We start from the raw sequence: 18,145 nt of genomic DNA on the forward strand, positions 1-18,145 counted from the left end.
ATTCAATGTTTGTTACTTAGGCTTGCTTTTCTACTCTTACTCATGCTGCGCCACACATACAGTGGCATCGTGGATCAAACTGTCTGCTGTCATACGTGACATAATCCCAGGGAAAATTCTCTCTGGAATGAGGCATTTCCTAAGTGACAGATGCTTTTGCTCAACTCTCGGAAAAAAATCAGTGTATCTTTTTCATTGGCCGCCGATTAAAGGGTTGAACCGACAAGCTGACTTTACCACTCCACAGTGACGTTTTTTGCCCTGAGGTTCACTCATTGCGAATCAAATATCGAATCAATCAGGTTCTTTAGATTTTACAGAGGAGTTTGTACTGACCTGTCTGCTGGAGTCGTTCGAGGTTCAAGATGTTTATCATGGGTCGAGTGAAAAACTCGCGGATGGGAGAAATTTGAAAAGTGTATGTTGTGAATTTGTGCTGTCTCAGAACGGGTTGTGTGTCCTCTTTGAGGCACAGTGGTCAAATGTGTGGTGTAGTGGTGGGAAGGTAAACCCCTCACTGGAGAGGTTTCTAGTCCCTTGACACGAGGTGATAGAGTTAGTCAGTAGGCCATTAGCCTAGCACCCATTCACTATTCTGATCGCCAGTAGTCTTAAAATATTCATACCAGTGGCATAAAGGGAAGCTCCATCTTTGCCGCCAAAATGTTACTGCACGGACAACTGCGTGATTACAAGAATTGTATCTATACGCTGGATTGCATGGTTTAAGATGGGACATTGTTGGCAACCGCCAAAAACGTGTCATTTCTCTTGTTTCACTCTATTTCACTTGGGCGTTTATTCTATTTGAGGATACACTTGCTCATGGTTCCATTTTTGGTCCATTATTTTAACACGCCTCTTGGATCCATACAGCTGTATACACCAGTCAGTATTGTTCAGCAAATGCCACTTTGAGGGTTACAAAGCGATGCAAGTGTTGCAACGCTGGTAGTGTGTTGTAATACACGGTTGTTTGCTCATCTATAACGTGAGCAAACAGTGACATTCTTAGCCATTTAACATTAAATTGTGATTATACCAATGCCATTTCACATTGCACCACTGCCCTCGTTCCTCGCCACAGTTCTCAAGGTGCCAATGCTATGATTCTTTTAAGACTTGGTCACCGTAAGAGTCGAAGCTGTTTAGGCTAACTGCTGCTTAATTAGGCTGTAATTATTCATCCACTGCCAGTTTACGTTTGTACTCTCTGCCTCGTACAGATACATGAAGACTGTGATGCTCTGTTGGGCAGACATTTTGCTGATCCGCAAGCATTGAGGTCGGGCGACAGCAGGAGCCCAGCCGATTTCCACCTCATGGAACACAAGACCGTTCGCTTTGTTGAAAACAAACATGCTCGCTCTCCAATTACAACAACTACAAGTAGCGTACTGGTGAGGTGTATTTTTAAAGGGCAAGTCAACGCCCAAATTTTCTTCAATCATACGTTCCATGCTCCTTCACTCGTGTAAACACGGCATTCTGATTCATATTGGAATATGAATTCAGCAGCAAAATGCACCAGTTTTTGTCCATCTCAAGGAGCGGACATTTTGCCACATGCTGTTGACTGAATATGACCCCACGGTTGCTCATGGCTCAGGTAATGACCAAACATGGCTCAGCTTCAGAAAACGGGTGATTTGACTGGTGAAGGCCCATAGAACATGTCACTGAGAAGAAAATATTTGGGGTGACTTCCCCATTCATCACTTATTTTTGTTTCTTTCTATGCCAATTTGTTGAATGTGCAAAACTGGTCCTTGGTGCAAAAAAGGTTGGGATAACTGTCGTTCAAACTCGACATCAATTTCATGTATTCTTTCCTGTCAGACTAATAAATTTGGAGAGAGAACAAGATTGGTGCTCAGCAGGCCTACAGTCCAGTTCTCTGCCACTGTAACGTTTAAATGACGGTGTACTGAATTTATGTGTGTTTTGCCGGATCGTTTTTGTTTTCAAAATGTGGTGTGCCATTGTTATTGTTTTATTATTAGTTAGAAGAAAACTTGCTAGTTCATTGAAGAGGCAGTAATATATCCTCGAATATAATACTGTCAAATACTGTGGAATACTGTAGATGTCAGACTCTTTCATGATTTGGAAATTGTCATTCAGAAAGGCTCAAGCTGAGGTTACAACTTCGAACCCTCGCCTGTAAAGCAGACGTGCTCCCTGCATACCCCATTGTGCTGGTTAGAGACCGCTTCTCTCATTTCATTTCACGTGATTTTTAAAGAAACACTGAATGAGTCATCAAAGCATTGCTAAAACAATGATGTGGGCCAGCTCCAGCTAGTTCCAAGATTTGCTGAAACAGAGTAATACTCACCATCAACACATGAAGGTCTGTTCCTGGTGGTTCCGGCCACCTTCCCCGGCAAGCAAGAACACTTGACTGTTTGTGAGCGCTCCTCAATGCGATTCTTATTACAGCAGCGGTGTGCAGCAACTACTTCACACGTGCCCCCCTCTGATAAGGAAAAAAAGAACAACTACAGTACATTAATTGGCATCTCTGGGGGGAACTCAAGCAACATTCTGCTTCCTGAGAACTTCTTGCGTTGGGTTTGCTTTTGGTTCATTCATTGAACCATATTTGTTATTTTATTTGCATGATTTAGGTGAAATGCTGGCGCACACAATATTCATCCATAAATTCCCTTCATATTCATCGTTGAGATGGACTGTGTAATGTCCTGTTACAAGAATATGACAAAATATCACTGTAAACATGAATAATGAGTGTGTGTCGTACACTCTTTGAGGAGTCAAAGCCTGTGCAGCTTATTGATGTCGAAGAGTGATGATGAAAAGACGTGTGTGAGTGCGTGCAAAAAAAAAGTCCTATTATTGGGAGAAGAGGTCTGTTTCAGGGTCATCATGAATATGGACATAGCCCCCGCTGTGCAATTATCACCGAGCTACAAGCTGCGCCCCAAAGGATGGGAAGCTCGGACCGAGTGGGGTCGAGCCACCTTCACTGCCGGGCCTCGCCCACCCGCTGTGTTCACACTCTCCACTCCTGAGAGTTGCAAAAGGACCATGTGACAATTACAGCCGCCAGTGTGACACGAGATCAAGGGGGCTGTGAGGATAAAGGGCTGAAGGGGCCTAAAGGTGGAGCTGCTACTCTATATTGGCACGAAAGTGATAGCTGACAAGGAGCTGCCGCCTTGGCAAATGGGCTCCAGTTTGCGTGATTCACCCTGCTGTATTTGAACATTTCCTTTTGCAACTTTCTTCAAAATGCAGAAGATTTTCCAAGAAGCAACCAAAACCTTGGTCAGTCCTAATCTTATGTATTCATTCCGCCGGTTTGCTTCCTTCATCTATTCCCTGCAGTGCTGATCCTATTCAGTGTCACATGAACGTTGCAGTCTCTCCCACCTGATTCAGGCTGTCCTTGGACTCATCACTTATCACAGGGCAGACACATGCAGTGTATACATCTTACCGTCCATTTGGAGGTACAGTAATTTTACAATGACGAAGACAGCTCTTTTCCCAAAACTGCAAGTTCAAACCCCAATTCCACGCAGTGTAGTTTGTGTGAAATGTAAATCAAAACAAATACTTTCAAAATATGGAAAGGAAGGAAAGAAACAATGTACTGTTCCTGTCACCAACATCCGACCGAGTGGCAGAAAAATGACCTCCACACAAATTTGAGTTAATGTTTCACACTTCTTTTAACTCTATAGTATGTCTTTTGTATGTCTTGCATTAAAAATTGAAAAGAAGGAGCAGCGACAGCAACATCAACATTTCTCTCGTGTGAAGCTTTCCCACATTTGAGAGAAAAGAACAGAGCAAAACACGGTGGCAGCGCGTGTGCAGAAATTGACGACGTGAAGAGGGGGTTGGACGAAACGCTAGCTCATTAGCATGGAAGCTAACTGCGGATGTTAGCACGGAAGCTAACCGCGAACAGACGCTACGCAGTTGGAACCCACCACAAGGAGAAGCTGCTGATACAGGGGCAAATTGAGGTGGAGAGAGCTCACCGTATGTGAAGACAGGAACCTGGGAGACCTCCACCGAGGCCAGTTGTGGTGAAATTTCAAAAATACAACGACAGAACAAGGATCCTACAAAAAGCAAAATACTTAAAAGGCTCCAACGTCGACATCAACGAAGACGATACAGATGCCGTGCGACAAAAAAGAAAAGAGCTCCTCCCAAAATTAAAAGCTGCACGGGACAGAGGGGAGCTGCCTACTTAAGACAAACTTATTGTCCACCCCCGCACCAGTACTCCAACACAACAGGCTCGAGTTCAACACCATCAAGCGGCATACTGAGAACTGTTCACCACCGACGACACAAACTCTGACCCTACTGAAGCAGGAAATTCACATACCAAAAAACATGGACTTCGAACCCTTTGATGATCTTCCAACCCTTTGATGACTTCCAACCCGACTGACCACAAGACATGCCCCTGAGAACAACTTGGACCCGGACAACAACTTTTTCAAGACCGACCGACCGCGAGGGAGTCGGCGACGACCGACCGCAGGGGAGCCAGAGACTGCGAGGAAGCCGGGAGACAACCAGCCAGCGACGACCGCACGGGAGCCAGAGATGACCGAGAGAAAGCCAGGGACGACTGCAAGGGAGCCAGCGACCGCGACGGAGCCGGGCGACAACCAGCCAGCGACCACCGCAAAAGAGCCAGCGACGACCGTAAGGGAGCCAGCGACGACTGCAAGGAAGCCAGCGACAACAGCGAGGGAGCCAACGACGACATCGAGGGAACCAGCGACGACGGCGAGGGAGCCAGCGATGACCGTGTGGGAGTAGGAAATTCACATCCCAAAAACATGGACTTCCAACCCTTTGAAGATACTGACTATAAGCCATTCGACCCCAAGAACAATTTGGACCCGGACAATAACTTCTTCAAGAACAAACAAAGGGTAACAAACTCTGACTATTATCTGGATGAACAATTCAACACTCATATAATGTTGGAAAATGCACTTTCAGTGATAATCAGGAAATAATTGCCATATCGGAAACTTGGCTTCACGATGATAAAACAAGTGAAATGGAAATAGAAGGTTATGAAATGTTTGCAACTAATAGGGAAAACAAAAAAGAAGGGGGGGGGGGTACAATATATGTAGACACAGCACTGAAATGCAGCAACATCGAGAGATTGACAAGCACAATAGAAAACCTAATGGAATGTCTAATTATTGAAAAACATAATAAAAATGCATCAAATATCATTATAAGTTGCATCTATAGGACACCAGGATCATGTATTGACACATCCAATACAAAACTAACAGATATGCTGAGCTACTACAACGATAAGAAAACACGAATAATGTGACTTGTGTGACTTTAACATTGACTTATTAAACCCAAATGGACACAAAAAACCCCAACTGACTTTAAATACCATGTACAGCAACAGCCTTTTCCCAGTTATACTGAAACCTAGCAGAATAACAGTTCACATGGCCACATTAATCGATAACATTTATAAATAAGATTGATCATAAAATGGAAAGTGGACTTCTCATTAATGATGTAAGTGACCATCTACCTGTCTTTGTAGTTTTTCATAATTATTTTGATAGAAAAACAAAGTCAACAACTCACATATCAGAAATAAGACTAAGAACCCAAACGCTCCATCGATACTTTTAAGCAAGACCTAGAAAAACAAAATTGGACTGAGGTCTACTCAAACGGAGACCCAAATACAGCATTTGAAGTATTTCAGTCTACCATAATCTCCTTATATGATAAACATTTTCCATTAACTAAAGTCTCCAAAACGTATAAACACCCAAGTAAGCCATGGATAACAAAAGGCATAGAAAACACATGTAAAAAAAAAAAAAACAATTTGTATAAATTGTTTTTAAAATTGAGAACTGAAGAAGCAGAAAAAAATATAAGACCTATAAAAACAAACTAGTAAATATTATAAGAACCAGGAAAAGAGATCATTATCATGCACTATTAGAGCAGAAAAAAAGTAACACACAAGAAATATGGAAAATACTTAATCAAGAAATCAGAAATAGTCCTAAAAAAGTGGATTATCCAGAGTATTTTATCAAAGGCAAAAATACAATTTTGGAAAAGACTGCAGAAATAGCAACTGAATTTAAGGAGTACTTTGTCATCATCGGCAGTAACCTAGCAAAACAAATTCCTGATCCAACAAACTTGTTTGAAATAGATAGATACGTAGAACAAAAATTCCTCCACGATATTTCTTACTGATGTAAAACAAGAAGTATCAAATATTGTAAAAACTCTTAAAAATAAAAAGTCAACTGATTGCTTTAATATTGATATGACAATAATAAAACAGATTATAGAATATATAGTGCGACCTTTCAGGCACATATGCAACCTGTCATTCAAAGCTGGTATCTTTCCATCAAAAATGAAAATTGCTAAAGATATTCCAATTTATAAAAGTGGAGAAAGACATTTGTTTACAAATTATAAGACCAATATCACTACTACCACAATTCTCAAAAATATTAGAAAAACTATTTTCTCGCAGACTTGATAGCTTTATACAAAAACATGCGCTGTTAAGTGAGAATCAATATGGCTTCAGGGAAAAACGGACCACCTCAATGGAAGTTATGGAGTTTGTGGAAGCAATAGCCACTAATATAGACAACAAAGAATTTACTGTTGGGGTTTTCCTAGATCTAAAAAAAGCTTTTGACACAATAGATCACAGTATATTATTGAAAAAACTAGAAAGATATGGCATTAGAGGCGTAGCTTATAAATGGATAAAAAGTTATTTAGAAAACAGATGCACCAGTACGTGCAGCTCAACAATAAACAAAACAATCAACTGAAAATCACTAATGGAGTTCCTCAGCGGTCAGTGCTTTGTCCAAAACTATTCATCTTATATATACAGTAAATTATATCTGCAAGGTCTCAAACCCATTTAAATGTGTCCTATTTGCTGATGATACAACTTTCTACTGTTCTGGAATATATCTGAAACAACTCCTGACAACCATAGAAAACGAATTAAACAAATAAAAAAACTGGTTCGACAGAAATAAATTGTGGTTGGTAGCTGAAAATACAATTTCCATTGCCCATCCATTATCTGATCCACCACTCCTCAGGAGGGCCTATCCCAGCCATCTTGGGGCAGTAGGCGGCGTACACCCTCAACTAGTTGCCAGCCAATTGAAGTCATTGCAATGTGTTCATTGTGCCGTTCCATAACTTTAAGAGAAGTTAGACGCAAAACCAAACTCCCGCGTACTATAGTCCTTGGTTCCTCAATGATATTTGTTCTGTAGCAATATGACAAGAATATAAATCCAAGACCCAAAAACCCATGTCAGCCAAAAAGCGGCTTGAATTCAAGCAGTAAAAAGTTCTGTGTTGACATAATTGTACCATCATGGGGATTAGTCAACACAGCCCCACTTGACCTACAGGAGGGAAATAGATCACTCGACTTTCATGCACTTGATTCACTCGACCCTCACACTTATCAGGCCATTCCGATAAGCTTTAACGTGGCTATGTGAGAGACTTGCAGTGTTCTTCTTGACTTGCCATTTCTCGATGATACGCTTGGCATTGCTATATGGGAAGCAACCAGGAAAAGGACACTTTCAGGTCATATTCCTACTAAAAGTGAGACGCTTACCCAGGTGTCAGTGAACCGACTCCAAACATGATACACGTTAACAGATGCCGGTTCATACCAGGACACATTTTTCCGAAAAAGCAACGAAACAACCAAGAGAGAATGAATTTACATGCTCACATTTACTCTGCATTTGGGGAGAAGATGCCACTGGGCTGAATTCTTGGAGCTGGTCTGGAAGAATGTTTCTGGTTGTCTGATGCATTCAATAAAAGGGCAACGTTAATGGTGATGTGCCAGAGGAAGCACTGGGGCATCATTTGAAAACAACAGCCCACAGGGGTTTGTTCTTCTTAATGCATTGCCGTAATTGCAGAAGACAGCCCCAGATTCCTTCTTTGATCTATTAAAAACACGCGGCTCAACAGAATTTACTTGCATTGCTTGTCGACAGCAAACAGAGCAGAGATAACTCTATATTTGGAAATCAGCACCTCTGAAGAGTGAATATATTAAAATCAAACTAACACACTCCCGAGCAGGTACATCAACTTCTTTTCAACTAAAATGACTTGATGTTGTTCTGCCATTGAGTTGCTAGCAGATGTTTGTCATAAATGTCTCGCAGGAAGGTGCGGTGGGTCGGGGGGGGGGGGGGGGCGGTATGGACTGGTGAGTGTTGGTGAAGATTATAATTGACTTGCGCGTGTGTGTGCGTGAGAGTCCAGGAAATTTTTGATTGACAGTGACTCACAGGAATTTTCATGCGTCGGGTCAGTGTCGGTGCATAAGGTCTCAACGAGAGCTGCGGTGTTTCTGCTGCAGCCGTCTTCATTACGCTGAGGGGAGAAACTGGCAGGTAACGAGGCTGCCGCGGGCAGCCTGCCCCTACGTCTCATTTTTACCTCCCTAAAAGTCCTGAGTTACAGCTGTAGGCCAATTTCTCTGGGCTGATTTGCCGTTTGGCTCCATTCTTACAATATATTTTGCACAACCGAATAGAGTGGTGGGCAAATATCAAAATGTATCTGGTTGCAGTCAATTCTCTGTGCCTCAGTTTGATGGTGGCGAAGGCCTGATCAGAAAAAAAGAAACAAACAACAACATTTCAAGTGCCTGCAAGTGAAAATGATTCATGTCCTCTAAAACTGACACGCCACAGAAACAAGCGAGATAAAATTTGCATGATTAAAAATGGAGGCTTCAAAATTATGAAAAAAATCAAACTGTACTACACAGCCTGGAAATTTGCTGATTCGTCAAACATCTTTCAAACTATGTTTGAGCTCCAGAAACATACGGTATGTGCTTAAAGGCTGTGGGTACTGGAATATATCCCCCAGAGTCATCACAGGGTATTTCCATATAGTGACAATGAGGCGCTCTTAAGTACACACCGGCAGATTATTTGAAGTGAAGATGTATTTTGGTTTCGGCATCGCGAGCTAGCTAAGTGCACATTACGATTTCAGCGGACAACCGCTGATGCGTACGGACGCGTTTAAGTTGAAATATAGAGTGAGGGGCACTCATATTTGGGCTCAAGTGACCATCGCCGTGTTGAAAATTCACCAAAACTAAAACGCTACATCAGCGCGAATGAGCACAACATAAATTAGTTGTCAATTTTTGCATGTTTTCTTCAATCATCTTCAATCATGTACAATGTATTTAGAAACAAACTTCTGACTTCACTTTACACGTTATCATGGGAATTGTACCACTGTCATCAGCGAAAATGAAGACGAAATATCTTTGTCAACATAACGACTTAATCACGTGAGGGAGACGAGTTGCAACGAAAATGCTAGTCATGAGACGATAGCGATAACTAAAACGATTATGCCAGATTGTTAACGTATAAAAACGAGACTAAATGTGGTTTACAAAAGACAAATTCTGCTTAAATGTCTACGTTTTTTTAACGAACATGAAACGGGGCGAAATATCACGATTGTGACAGAATGTCATGTGTTATTTCTGTTCCGTGGCATTATTATAAACCACTGGGGTCATTGTGGCAATAACACAATTTCTTATTTCAAGGCAAGGTCCGAAATGATGAAGTCTGCATTTGATAGACTTGTTTAAAATACTAAACCAAGAAGGTGTATGAGGCAATGAAGCAAAATAACACAGGCACCCAAGCACGCACACACACACACACACGCACAAATACGCGTAGTGTACACATCCAGTTGCACTTCTAATGTTGTGATGGAAATGAATATCTATTCCCCCAGTCAAGCAATTTATTGCGTGACCGCTGAGAGACAGGCATATAAATGAATGGAAAAAAAGTGAATTTCACTTTCATAGTTTATAGCTCCATGTATGATCAATGAAATTTGCTGTGGTTGAAAAAACCTTCATATATATATATATATATATGAATTTCAACGGGATTATTTTTTTTCTCGCGAGATTAACGCGGCACACGTCACAAGCGGATGTTACGTTGCTCTATAAATACACCAGAAACAAAACAACAAGCGCGCTGCAGAAGTCCACGCCCATGTCTGTTTTGCCAGCCACGGCAGCGCGAGACACCGAAAACAGATACTTAAACAGTTTATGAATGGAAAGTTTACCTTTAAATAGTTGCCATATTGCTCCACTGACAAGACCAAAGTTATCTGTTCTTCTCTCTCTCTGTATCATACAGGTATACGATGTATGCCACTGACGCGATTGTTACTTGTTTGGAACTATTTTGTGTGGAAGGTTACAGCGTTCCGTGTCCATATAAATAGAGCGGGGGTGGAGCTTCTCTGTGTTCGTCTGACAGTGACAGTGCGCTACAGTGGTAGCGACCTAGCGAAAGTAAAACGTCTCCAGTGTTGTCATCGAACCAAGTGTAGTCATTCGAAATGAGGTCTACACAAAACCGTAGAGAGACTTCTGTGCAAGAAGGACCAATACAATCAGGATAGCCTGACTGTGTAAGGGGGAGTGACCCCCCCCCCCCTTTCAGAATGGTTTGCCCCTGCAGCACGGGGGAAATGCGTGTTCTTGTTTGTACGGCCGGCAGTTTCCAATACAGCGGCACATAATGAACACTGGTGTCCAGTGTCTCGTTATACTTCATCAAACATACAGAAACAGACTGCTGTGTTGAAAGCAAACTTGAGAAAAACGAAGTATGCAACCATGGTTTAAATCCACTATAGGCTGAGTACTAGTGTACCTTTGATGTGCACTTTATAATGTTATATTGCTCTGTTTTGATTTCATTAAAAAAGCTGTTAAAGCAGCTGTTGTGTGACAAAATAACATCACCGTTATTGATGGACAGTAATATTGTGTGAGAGATTGTGTGTGAATAACTGCACCAAGTGAAAAATGTTCATGTAAAATTGAAAATCGAAATTGTTATTTCTGTAAATATTTTCATTAGGCACATAGAAAACTGATTCATGATTCCAAGTTGATGAGAGCATTAAAATGGGGAAAATAGGACAACAAATGTAAAAGGAAATTCAGAAACGATAAAAAATCTGTGAGTAATCACGATTAATTTTTTAGTTCATTTGAGTTAATTATGACAGTTGCATTTTTAATTAGATTAAATATTTTAATCGTTTGACAGCTCTAATATATATATATATATATATAGCTATACCGGTTTCCTCCCACATTCCAAAAACATGAATCGGTTGCCAGCCAATCGCAGGGCACACAGAAACGAACAACAATTCACACTCACACTCACACCTAGGGACAATTCAGAGTGTTCAATCAGCCTGCCACGCATGTTTTTGGAATGTGGGAGGAAACCGGAGCACCCGGAGAAAACCCACGCCGGCCCGGGGAGAACATGCAAATTCCACAGAGTTGTTTTATATATATATATATATATATATACACACACACACACACACACATATTCCTCATGACAAGGCTTTGTAGCAAGATGAATGAATGAATGTTACTGAGGCCAAACATCAACTTTGATGTTTAAGCGCTGATGTAACTCATTTGAACATTCTCACTGCAGATGTATCTGCTTTATTTCAGAGCAGTGAACAGATGTTTCCAACATCAGAACACCATTTGCACCCTTTCACATCAAAGAATTCATTAGCTCCTGTGATGGTGACATGGGTTCCAAGTTTATGCGTTTTTGTGATTTGTAGATTGCTTTGGGTCTCATCACATTACATAGATCATCTAACTGAAAAACCATAATGAGGAATAAGACTGGAAACAGTTCCAGGCTTATCGTGACGTCTTGATTTATGTCAGACATATTTCTTCTCCTTTGTTGTGTTTTAGTTCTTCGCAGTGTCAGTTTTGTTATGGCTGCACATCAAGATGTAACAGTGTCTTGACAGTTGGTGTAAAATTGTTTTTAATAAGCTTTGAGACACAATACCAACGCCGGACACGCTTTGTGCACTTTGTTCACGGCGTGAACACCAACCAGCCAGTATTTCAATGAAAACGCCTTTTGCTGCACAAATGGTACCAAAATACTTGTGTTGCACAAAACAACTCTGCATTAAATGGTGAGTCATGGACAATCAGCAGAGGTGTTGAAAAGTACTTTACACTCTGTACTTAAGTCAAAGCACAGATACTTAAAATGTTTTTTTTAATAAATACAAAATATATAATGAATTAATCAACTCCTGTACTTTCAGGGGAGGTTTGGAATTTTACAAGTGCTAGAAAAATTTGAATGTTTCATCCTTTCACTAATCCCAGCAATCTTTTGGCAAAGCTTCACTCCTCACTAACGCGCCGCGGCGTTCTCAAACAAGGCCATTAATGATCAAACAAGGCCATTAATGAATGAATGCATGTGATTTTTAAAGTGAGTAGTCCTGATAAAGTCACAGAGAACACTTAGCCAGCTATGACAAAACAGCAGCGCAAGCATAACTAAGCTAGCATTAGCACTGTAAACAAAACCCTGACCACGATCCTCCATCTCCGTTAAGAGCAGACTATAGATGTGAGAGTTTTGGGTTACAAGCTGGGTCACAGAACAAATAAAACCTGTATGTCAAGGCCCCCACCCAAAGTATCAGAACAGTCACCGGAAGTAAAGTACAGCTAACTGAACGATCAACTTTGTACTTTTTACTCTATCAAATTAGTCACAGAAGAACTGATTTATCTCAAATATTTCCAAGGAAATGTTATGCTGTGGCAGTCCTGCTGTGATCATGGAGCAAAGCTATTCGCACTCCACACCTCACGTTACAAATGACCCAGAGATTTACGAGGTAAAGCCATGTATTAATAATAATAATAATAATAATAATAATAATAATAATAATAATAATAATAATAATAATAATAAAGCCGGAGGTCCGGTGGTCCAGTGTTTAGCGCGTCGACTTCACAGTGCAGAGGTACCGGGTTCAATTCCAGCTCCAGCCTTGCCTGTGTGGAGATTGCATGTTCTCCCCAGGCCTGCGTGGGTTTTCTCCGGGTACTCCGGCTTCCTCCCACATTCCAAAAACATGCATGGCAGGCTGATTGAACGCTCAAAATTGTCCCGAGGTGTGAGTGAGGGCGTGCATGGTTGTTCGTCTATGTGTGCCCTGCGATTGGCTGGCTACCAATTCGGGGTGTCCCCCGCCTACTGCCCCATGACAGCTGGGATAGGCTCCAGCAACCCGCGACCCTAGTGAGGATGAAGCGGTTCGGAAGATGAATGAATGAATGAATAATAAAGCCATGTATTAACCATAAAAATGGCTAAGGTTGGCACGGGGAATAAAAGTGCCCTTTTATGATGATGTCACGTATCAGTGTTGAGTCATAATTATGGTGTGTGTGTGTGTGTGTGTGTGTGTGTGTCTCCCTGTGAATGAGGGGAGTGAGGTTTTAAGATACTGCCGCAAACTCAAAACCATTTTAACCCTTTCATGCACCCTATAACTTGATAACATGATAAGCTGTCCACTGTAGTAACCGCTGTCCCTGTAAGGGTTAAGTTTGAAAAATATCACGGCACACCACTAAACAACAATGTCACACACACGCAATGGAATCACATTTTAATGACACTACATACTTTCCGCCATCAAATAGAAGATTGTTCATTTGTTCTGTCTGCCTTTAAAAGTCACTAGCGTGGACAGATGAGTGAACATATGTTATAGCTTATACAAAAAACAATTGGAGTCAATTGAGTGAACTTTGATAAAGAGCCCTTACGATAATGTGCCCCAGCAATGGCACACTGGTTGAGAATCACTGATCGATCGATCTACCTTGGGATTTTCACTATTTACGGGCCAGCCCAGTCGCTATATATCAGGGGTGTCAGATTCATTTTTGTCACAGGCCGCATTTCCACGTTTCCTTTGGAGGGCCGTTATGACTGGAAGCATATAAAGAAGAACGGTTTATTCCACTGTTGTTTAAGTTACTGTCATCAAGGGTTTTGTAACAAGAAAATGCTTACACTACAGTGTCTCTCTTATTTAGGACATCTAAGAATTTTAAATTTTTGGAAGAGATTTTAGCAAGCATCATATAGGGCTGTTCACACGGCAAGATTTGGTCCGGTGCTGCGCCGGGGCTGCCCCAGTAGAGCGTTCACACGTGCAAATTAGCTCCGGCGTAGCCCCGGAAAAGAGCTTATCCGGACCAAATTTGACCCACCTCATTTGCTCCGGTGCAAATGCTCGTTTGCGAAGCAGCACCGGTGTAAATTTGCACGTGTGAACGCAACTGGGTTAAATTTGCTCCAGAGCAAATGCTTGTGAAGAGTACGTATGGCGAGAATGCGTTGCTTTCGTGCTCTGTCGGACTTCCGTAATGTGTTTGTTTCATAACGACACAAGACTTGGCTAGTAACATCTTTCCTTTTGTAGGAGACTGGACTGTCTCTGAGTTGTTTGTTCCTTTGTCGTTTGTTCACAACCCCCCGCACCTCATAGAATTTATTTTGTGATTTTCTCTCTTGATTTTCTGTTTGGCGCATTAGTGTTTGCTTTTCTGAGTGTCATTGAAGTCATCGTTCATTTACGTTTTCTTGGGCGGTCACTCTCGAGCAGAAGGCACGGAAACCGAGAAGGAGAAGGACGTGCCGATCCAGTACTCGCTTGAGTTGTGTATATACAGTACGTTTTAAAAAGAACCAACACCACAGCTCGTTTGTTTTCTGTCGTTTTGCTCCGCTGCAGAAACTGCCGTGCGAACGCAAGTGGGGCAGCCTGACACTGTGTCGTGGCTGCCCCGCTCAGCGGCTTTGTACGTGTGAACGCTCCACACAATTTGCTGCGGTGCAAAATATATCGCAACAAAATATATCGGTGCAGCGCCGGAGCAAATGTGTGCCGTGTGAACGGCCCTATAGAAGTCGACATGTTTGATTGGCTTTCGCGGGCCAAAGAAAATGTATTTACAAGTATTCAAGTTACATGACCTTAATAATATGGTCCTTAGATTCTGTTACTAACTACATTTTTTCACAAGGGACTAGTAACTGTACATTTGAAAGGTAACCCTACTAACCCTGCAAATGAGAAATGCTGTCAAATCGTGTCGTGCATGTTCAATTCCATTGTACTTGCAGTTCCTAATGAAAGTGAAGTAGGAACTTTTGGGAACTATGAATGGTTCTTCAAATGTGACAAGAGCACATCACAACTGGCCAGTCCACCACAATAGAAATGGTGCGTGTGTACAATGAGTTGGCGTCGAGTGTAATGAGGCCAGACTGTGCGTTTTTCTCTTGAGGAGCTCACGGCTCACATACGAATAGCAACGTTCTAGAGAGCACACAAACATATTGTACAGCGTGTATCACTGGTCTCATCTTCGTATTCCAAGTGTGGATTTAATGAGTGAGTGGGCAGCACCCTACTCTTCATTCCATACAGTAAATGAAAAGCCTCAGGGGCTCAGGCAGGGCTTTCACTTTGGTGACTGCAAGCCCACTGAACATTATGTGTCCAATGCAGCTCTATGTGCGTGCATTTCTTTTGTGCAGTGGTGCCTTGAGATACCACTTGAATCCGTTCTGTGACAGCAGTCGCGTCTCAGAAAATTGGGCAACATCTTTTTTTTTTTTTAATCAGAGGTGTGGGTCAACTTTATGAGATGAATATTCTGCACTGAATTCAAACTTGCCCTCATTTTTTCCTCTGGCACATCAGGTTTTCATAATAATAATGATAAATTAACAATCATACAATATGTAATACAGTAAGATTTAAGACCGAAGGTCTAATTTCACCAATAGGTGTTTTTTTTGGGGGGGGGGGACTCATAGCTGTAAATGACAACACATGGTAAAACCTGTACTACGCGAGGGTTTACAGGTTAGACATAAAAATAATCCTGACTGTCAAGATCTGTTCACTATACCTGACACATTTGGCTGTTTTTAACATAAGATAACAAAAATAATTTCCAGTTTAGCAAAAACTTCTTGCATTTTACATCGCCATTGTCGCAATACATTCTGCGCAGTGACGTCAGATGATTGCGCACTGCTGCTTTGTAGCAGTTACATCATTTGTTCACAGCGATGTGGTCCCCGTGCAGCTTTTTCGATTTGAACCACAACGTGCTCAGAGACACGAGGAAAGTGAGCAAGAACCCCGTGATGAAAATGGGGATCACAGACGCGAGCAAGCGCGAGTTGGTCATTTTCGAACATATATGTTTCTGCCTGAGTGATGCATCTGTCCAACATGGTGAACATTGCGCACTTACAGATGTCAAGCTGCGTTATTTGTTTCCCCCATTGTGAATTCCGTGCCCAGGTGGCCAGTCTCTAGTATTGGAGACATTTTTTTCCCACTGTGGTTTGGTTGTATTTGGAGGGATTAATCGGTGGTGGAAATGTGTGCTGGACTGCTCTGTGATGACACGATGGCCGTGCTGTCTGAATGACTCCCAACAAGTGATCCACCCCAGTCCTGACAAAGTCGAGGCCTATGTGACCCTGCAGTTAATTATTTTCAGTTTGAAAGTCATTTAAAAAGAGACAGCGGGTTGTGATCTCTGGACCACCGTCCTCCCTGTTTCTGAGCAACAATGCCTGCCACTTTCTAATGAGCAATGCATCCTAGGTGACCCATAATAGGCACCGCTTTGTCCACAAGCCAGCAGGCGACTGGGGCTCTGTCTCTGCCAGCACAAAGTCAAATTAATGCAGATGGAGGACTAAAATATGTGACTGCGTGCTGTCAAATTATTTTCTCCCTGTCTTCGGTGAAAACATAAATCCCTGGAGTGCTTTTGTTATTCCGGAGTGCAAGAGGAGTGACACATTGCTCGATAAAACTACGAGACAAATTTGTTTTGAAGCCGTGAAGGAAAAACCAAAATTGGATGATGCGAATGCTGGAGTAAACAATTAAAGAAAAGAGTCAGAGTATATCTGACAAGTGAGGTTGAAGTGAAAGCTTGAGAAGAATTTCAGATTAGCAACATGTCGAAGTGAGGCACAGGTTAGAGACAGAAACATCAGAACAAGTTATCAGCAAACAAGGTTGCAATTGTTGACACATTTGTGATATTTCTGACAAGATGTCAGCTATGAGAATGGACCGCAACTCAGAGCTTTCCAAATCACAGCAAGACCAAGCGTTTCTTATGTGGACAAAGTGATGAAACAATGATTGTGTGTTTTGTGTTTTATTTATTTTTCGTCCCCACTTCTTTCGCACAACTGAGATTAATCAAAAGGCAGCGAAACACAGCTCTGGCTTTTTGTGGCTACAACAACACACCTCGTCCATAAAACACATACTTTATAACCAAAGGCACACGCTCCAAATTATTGTCCTCAACCTGCCACCCCTCAAGAAACACATCAACATCGCAATGTCGCTCCCGTGGAAATGTCAAGTTGCAGCCCCCCCCCCCCCCCCCCCACACGCCACACATCTGCCACACGTGCAAAACTGCCATTTCATGTTTTTCGATGGTTCGCGCAGATGAAAGGGCCCCATTAAAAGAGAAGACACGTTAGCTGCTGTTGACGGGGAGGCTTTAGAGACCAGTTGCTGGCTGGCCTGATGTGACTGCTGCTCCTCATTGCGCACAAGCCACGTAAACGGTGTAAGAATGCATCCCGCTGGCTAAATGCCCGTCGGCGCCAGTTGACATGCGCGGGAGGGCGGCGAAGATGCGGCTTTACATCCTGTATGAAAAGCATTTCACGTGCCCCTTTGTCTGACACTCTCATCATCTCTTGCGCCTTCTATGTCATGCAAAAATGTGACTGTGAGACTTTTGTATTTGATCTGTTCCAATTTAAAAAAAAAAAAGGAGCCTATTCATATCCAATTTGTTACAGAATTTGCGAGGACTTCACCAGTCAGTGTCATTTTGGGTGCGTTCTCTCGCAATTGCTCTAATGTGCTCAGACAGCTGGAAAAGTCGCAGGAAGGCAGAGATGCTCTCTTCACTACAATAAAATTGTTTATTTCAAACTCAAAGTTAATAAATGATGCACAATGCAAATGAAGAAAGAAAAGTGAATGTAGTGAGACACTGCAGAAGACTTCTTCAAGAACTGTATGACAACATGACAGTACCCCACAAATGCGGACGTGA

The 18,145-nt window shown here is 42.1% G+C and overlaps 1 protein-coding gene across 2 annotated transcripts in view; it reads right to left on the reverse strand.

Moving 5' to 3' along the window:
• The window catches only part of LOC127596072 (chemokine-like protein TAFA-1), a 41,224-nt gene that overhangs the window by 5,415 nt on the left and 17,664 nt on the right, over nucleotides 1–18,145 (reverse strand). For both annotated transcript variants that reach the window (XM_052058238.1, XM_052058237.1), the window contains exon 3: nucleotides 2,339–2,479. In XM_052058238.1, coding sequence (XP_051914198.1) covers nucleotides 2,339–2,479 — 141 coding nt within the window. The remainder of the gene's footprint in view (nucleotides 1–2,338; nucleotides 2,480–18,145) is intronic.

This window comes from Hippocampus zosterae, chromosome 2, assembly GCF_025434085.1.
Source record: "Hippocampus zosterae strain Florida chromosome 2, ASM2543408v3, whole genome shotgun sequence".
Classification (NCBI taxonomy): domain Eukaryota; kingdom Metazoa; phylum Chordata; class Actinopteri; order Syngnathiformes; family Syngnathidae; genus Hippocampus; species Hippocampus zosterae.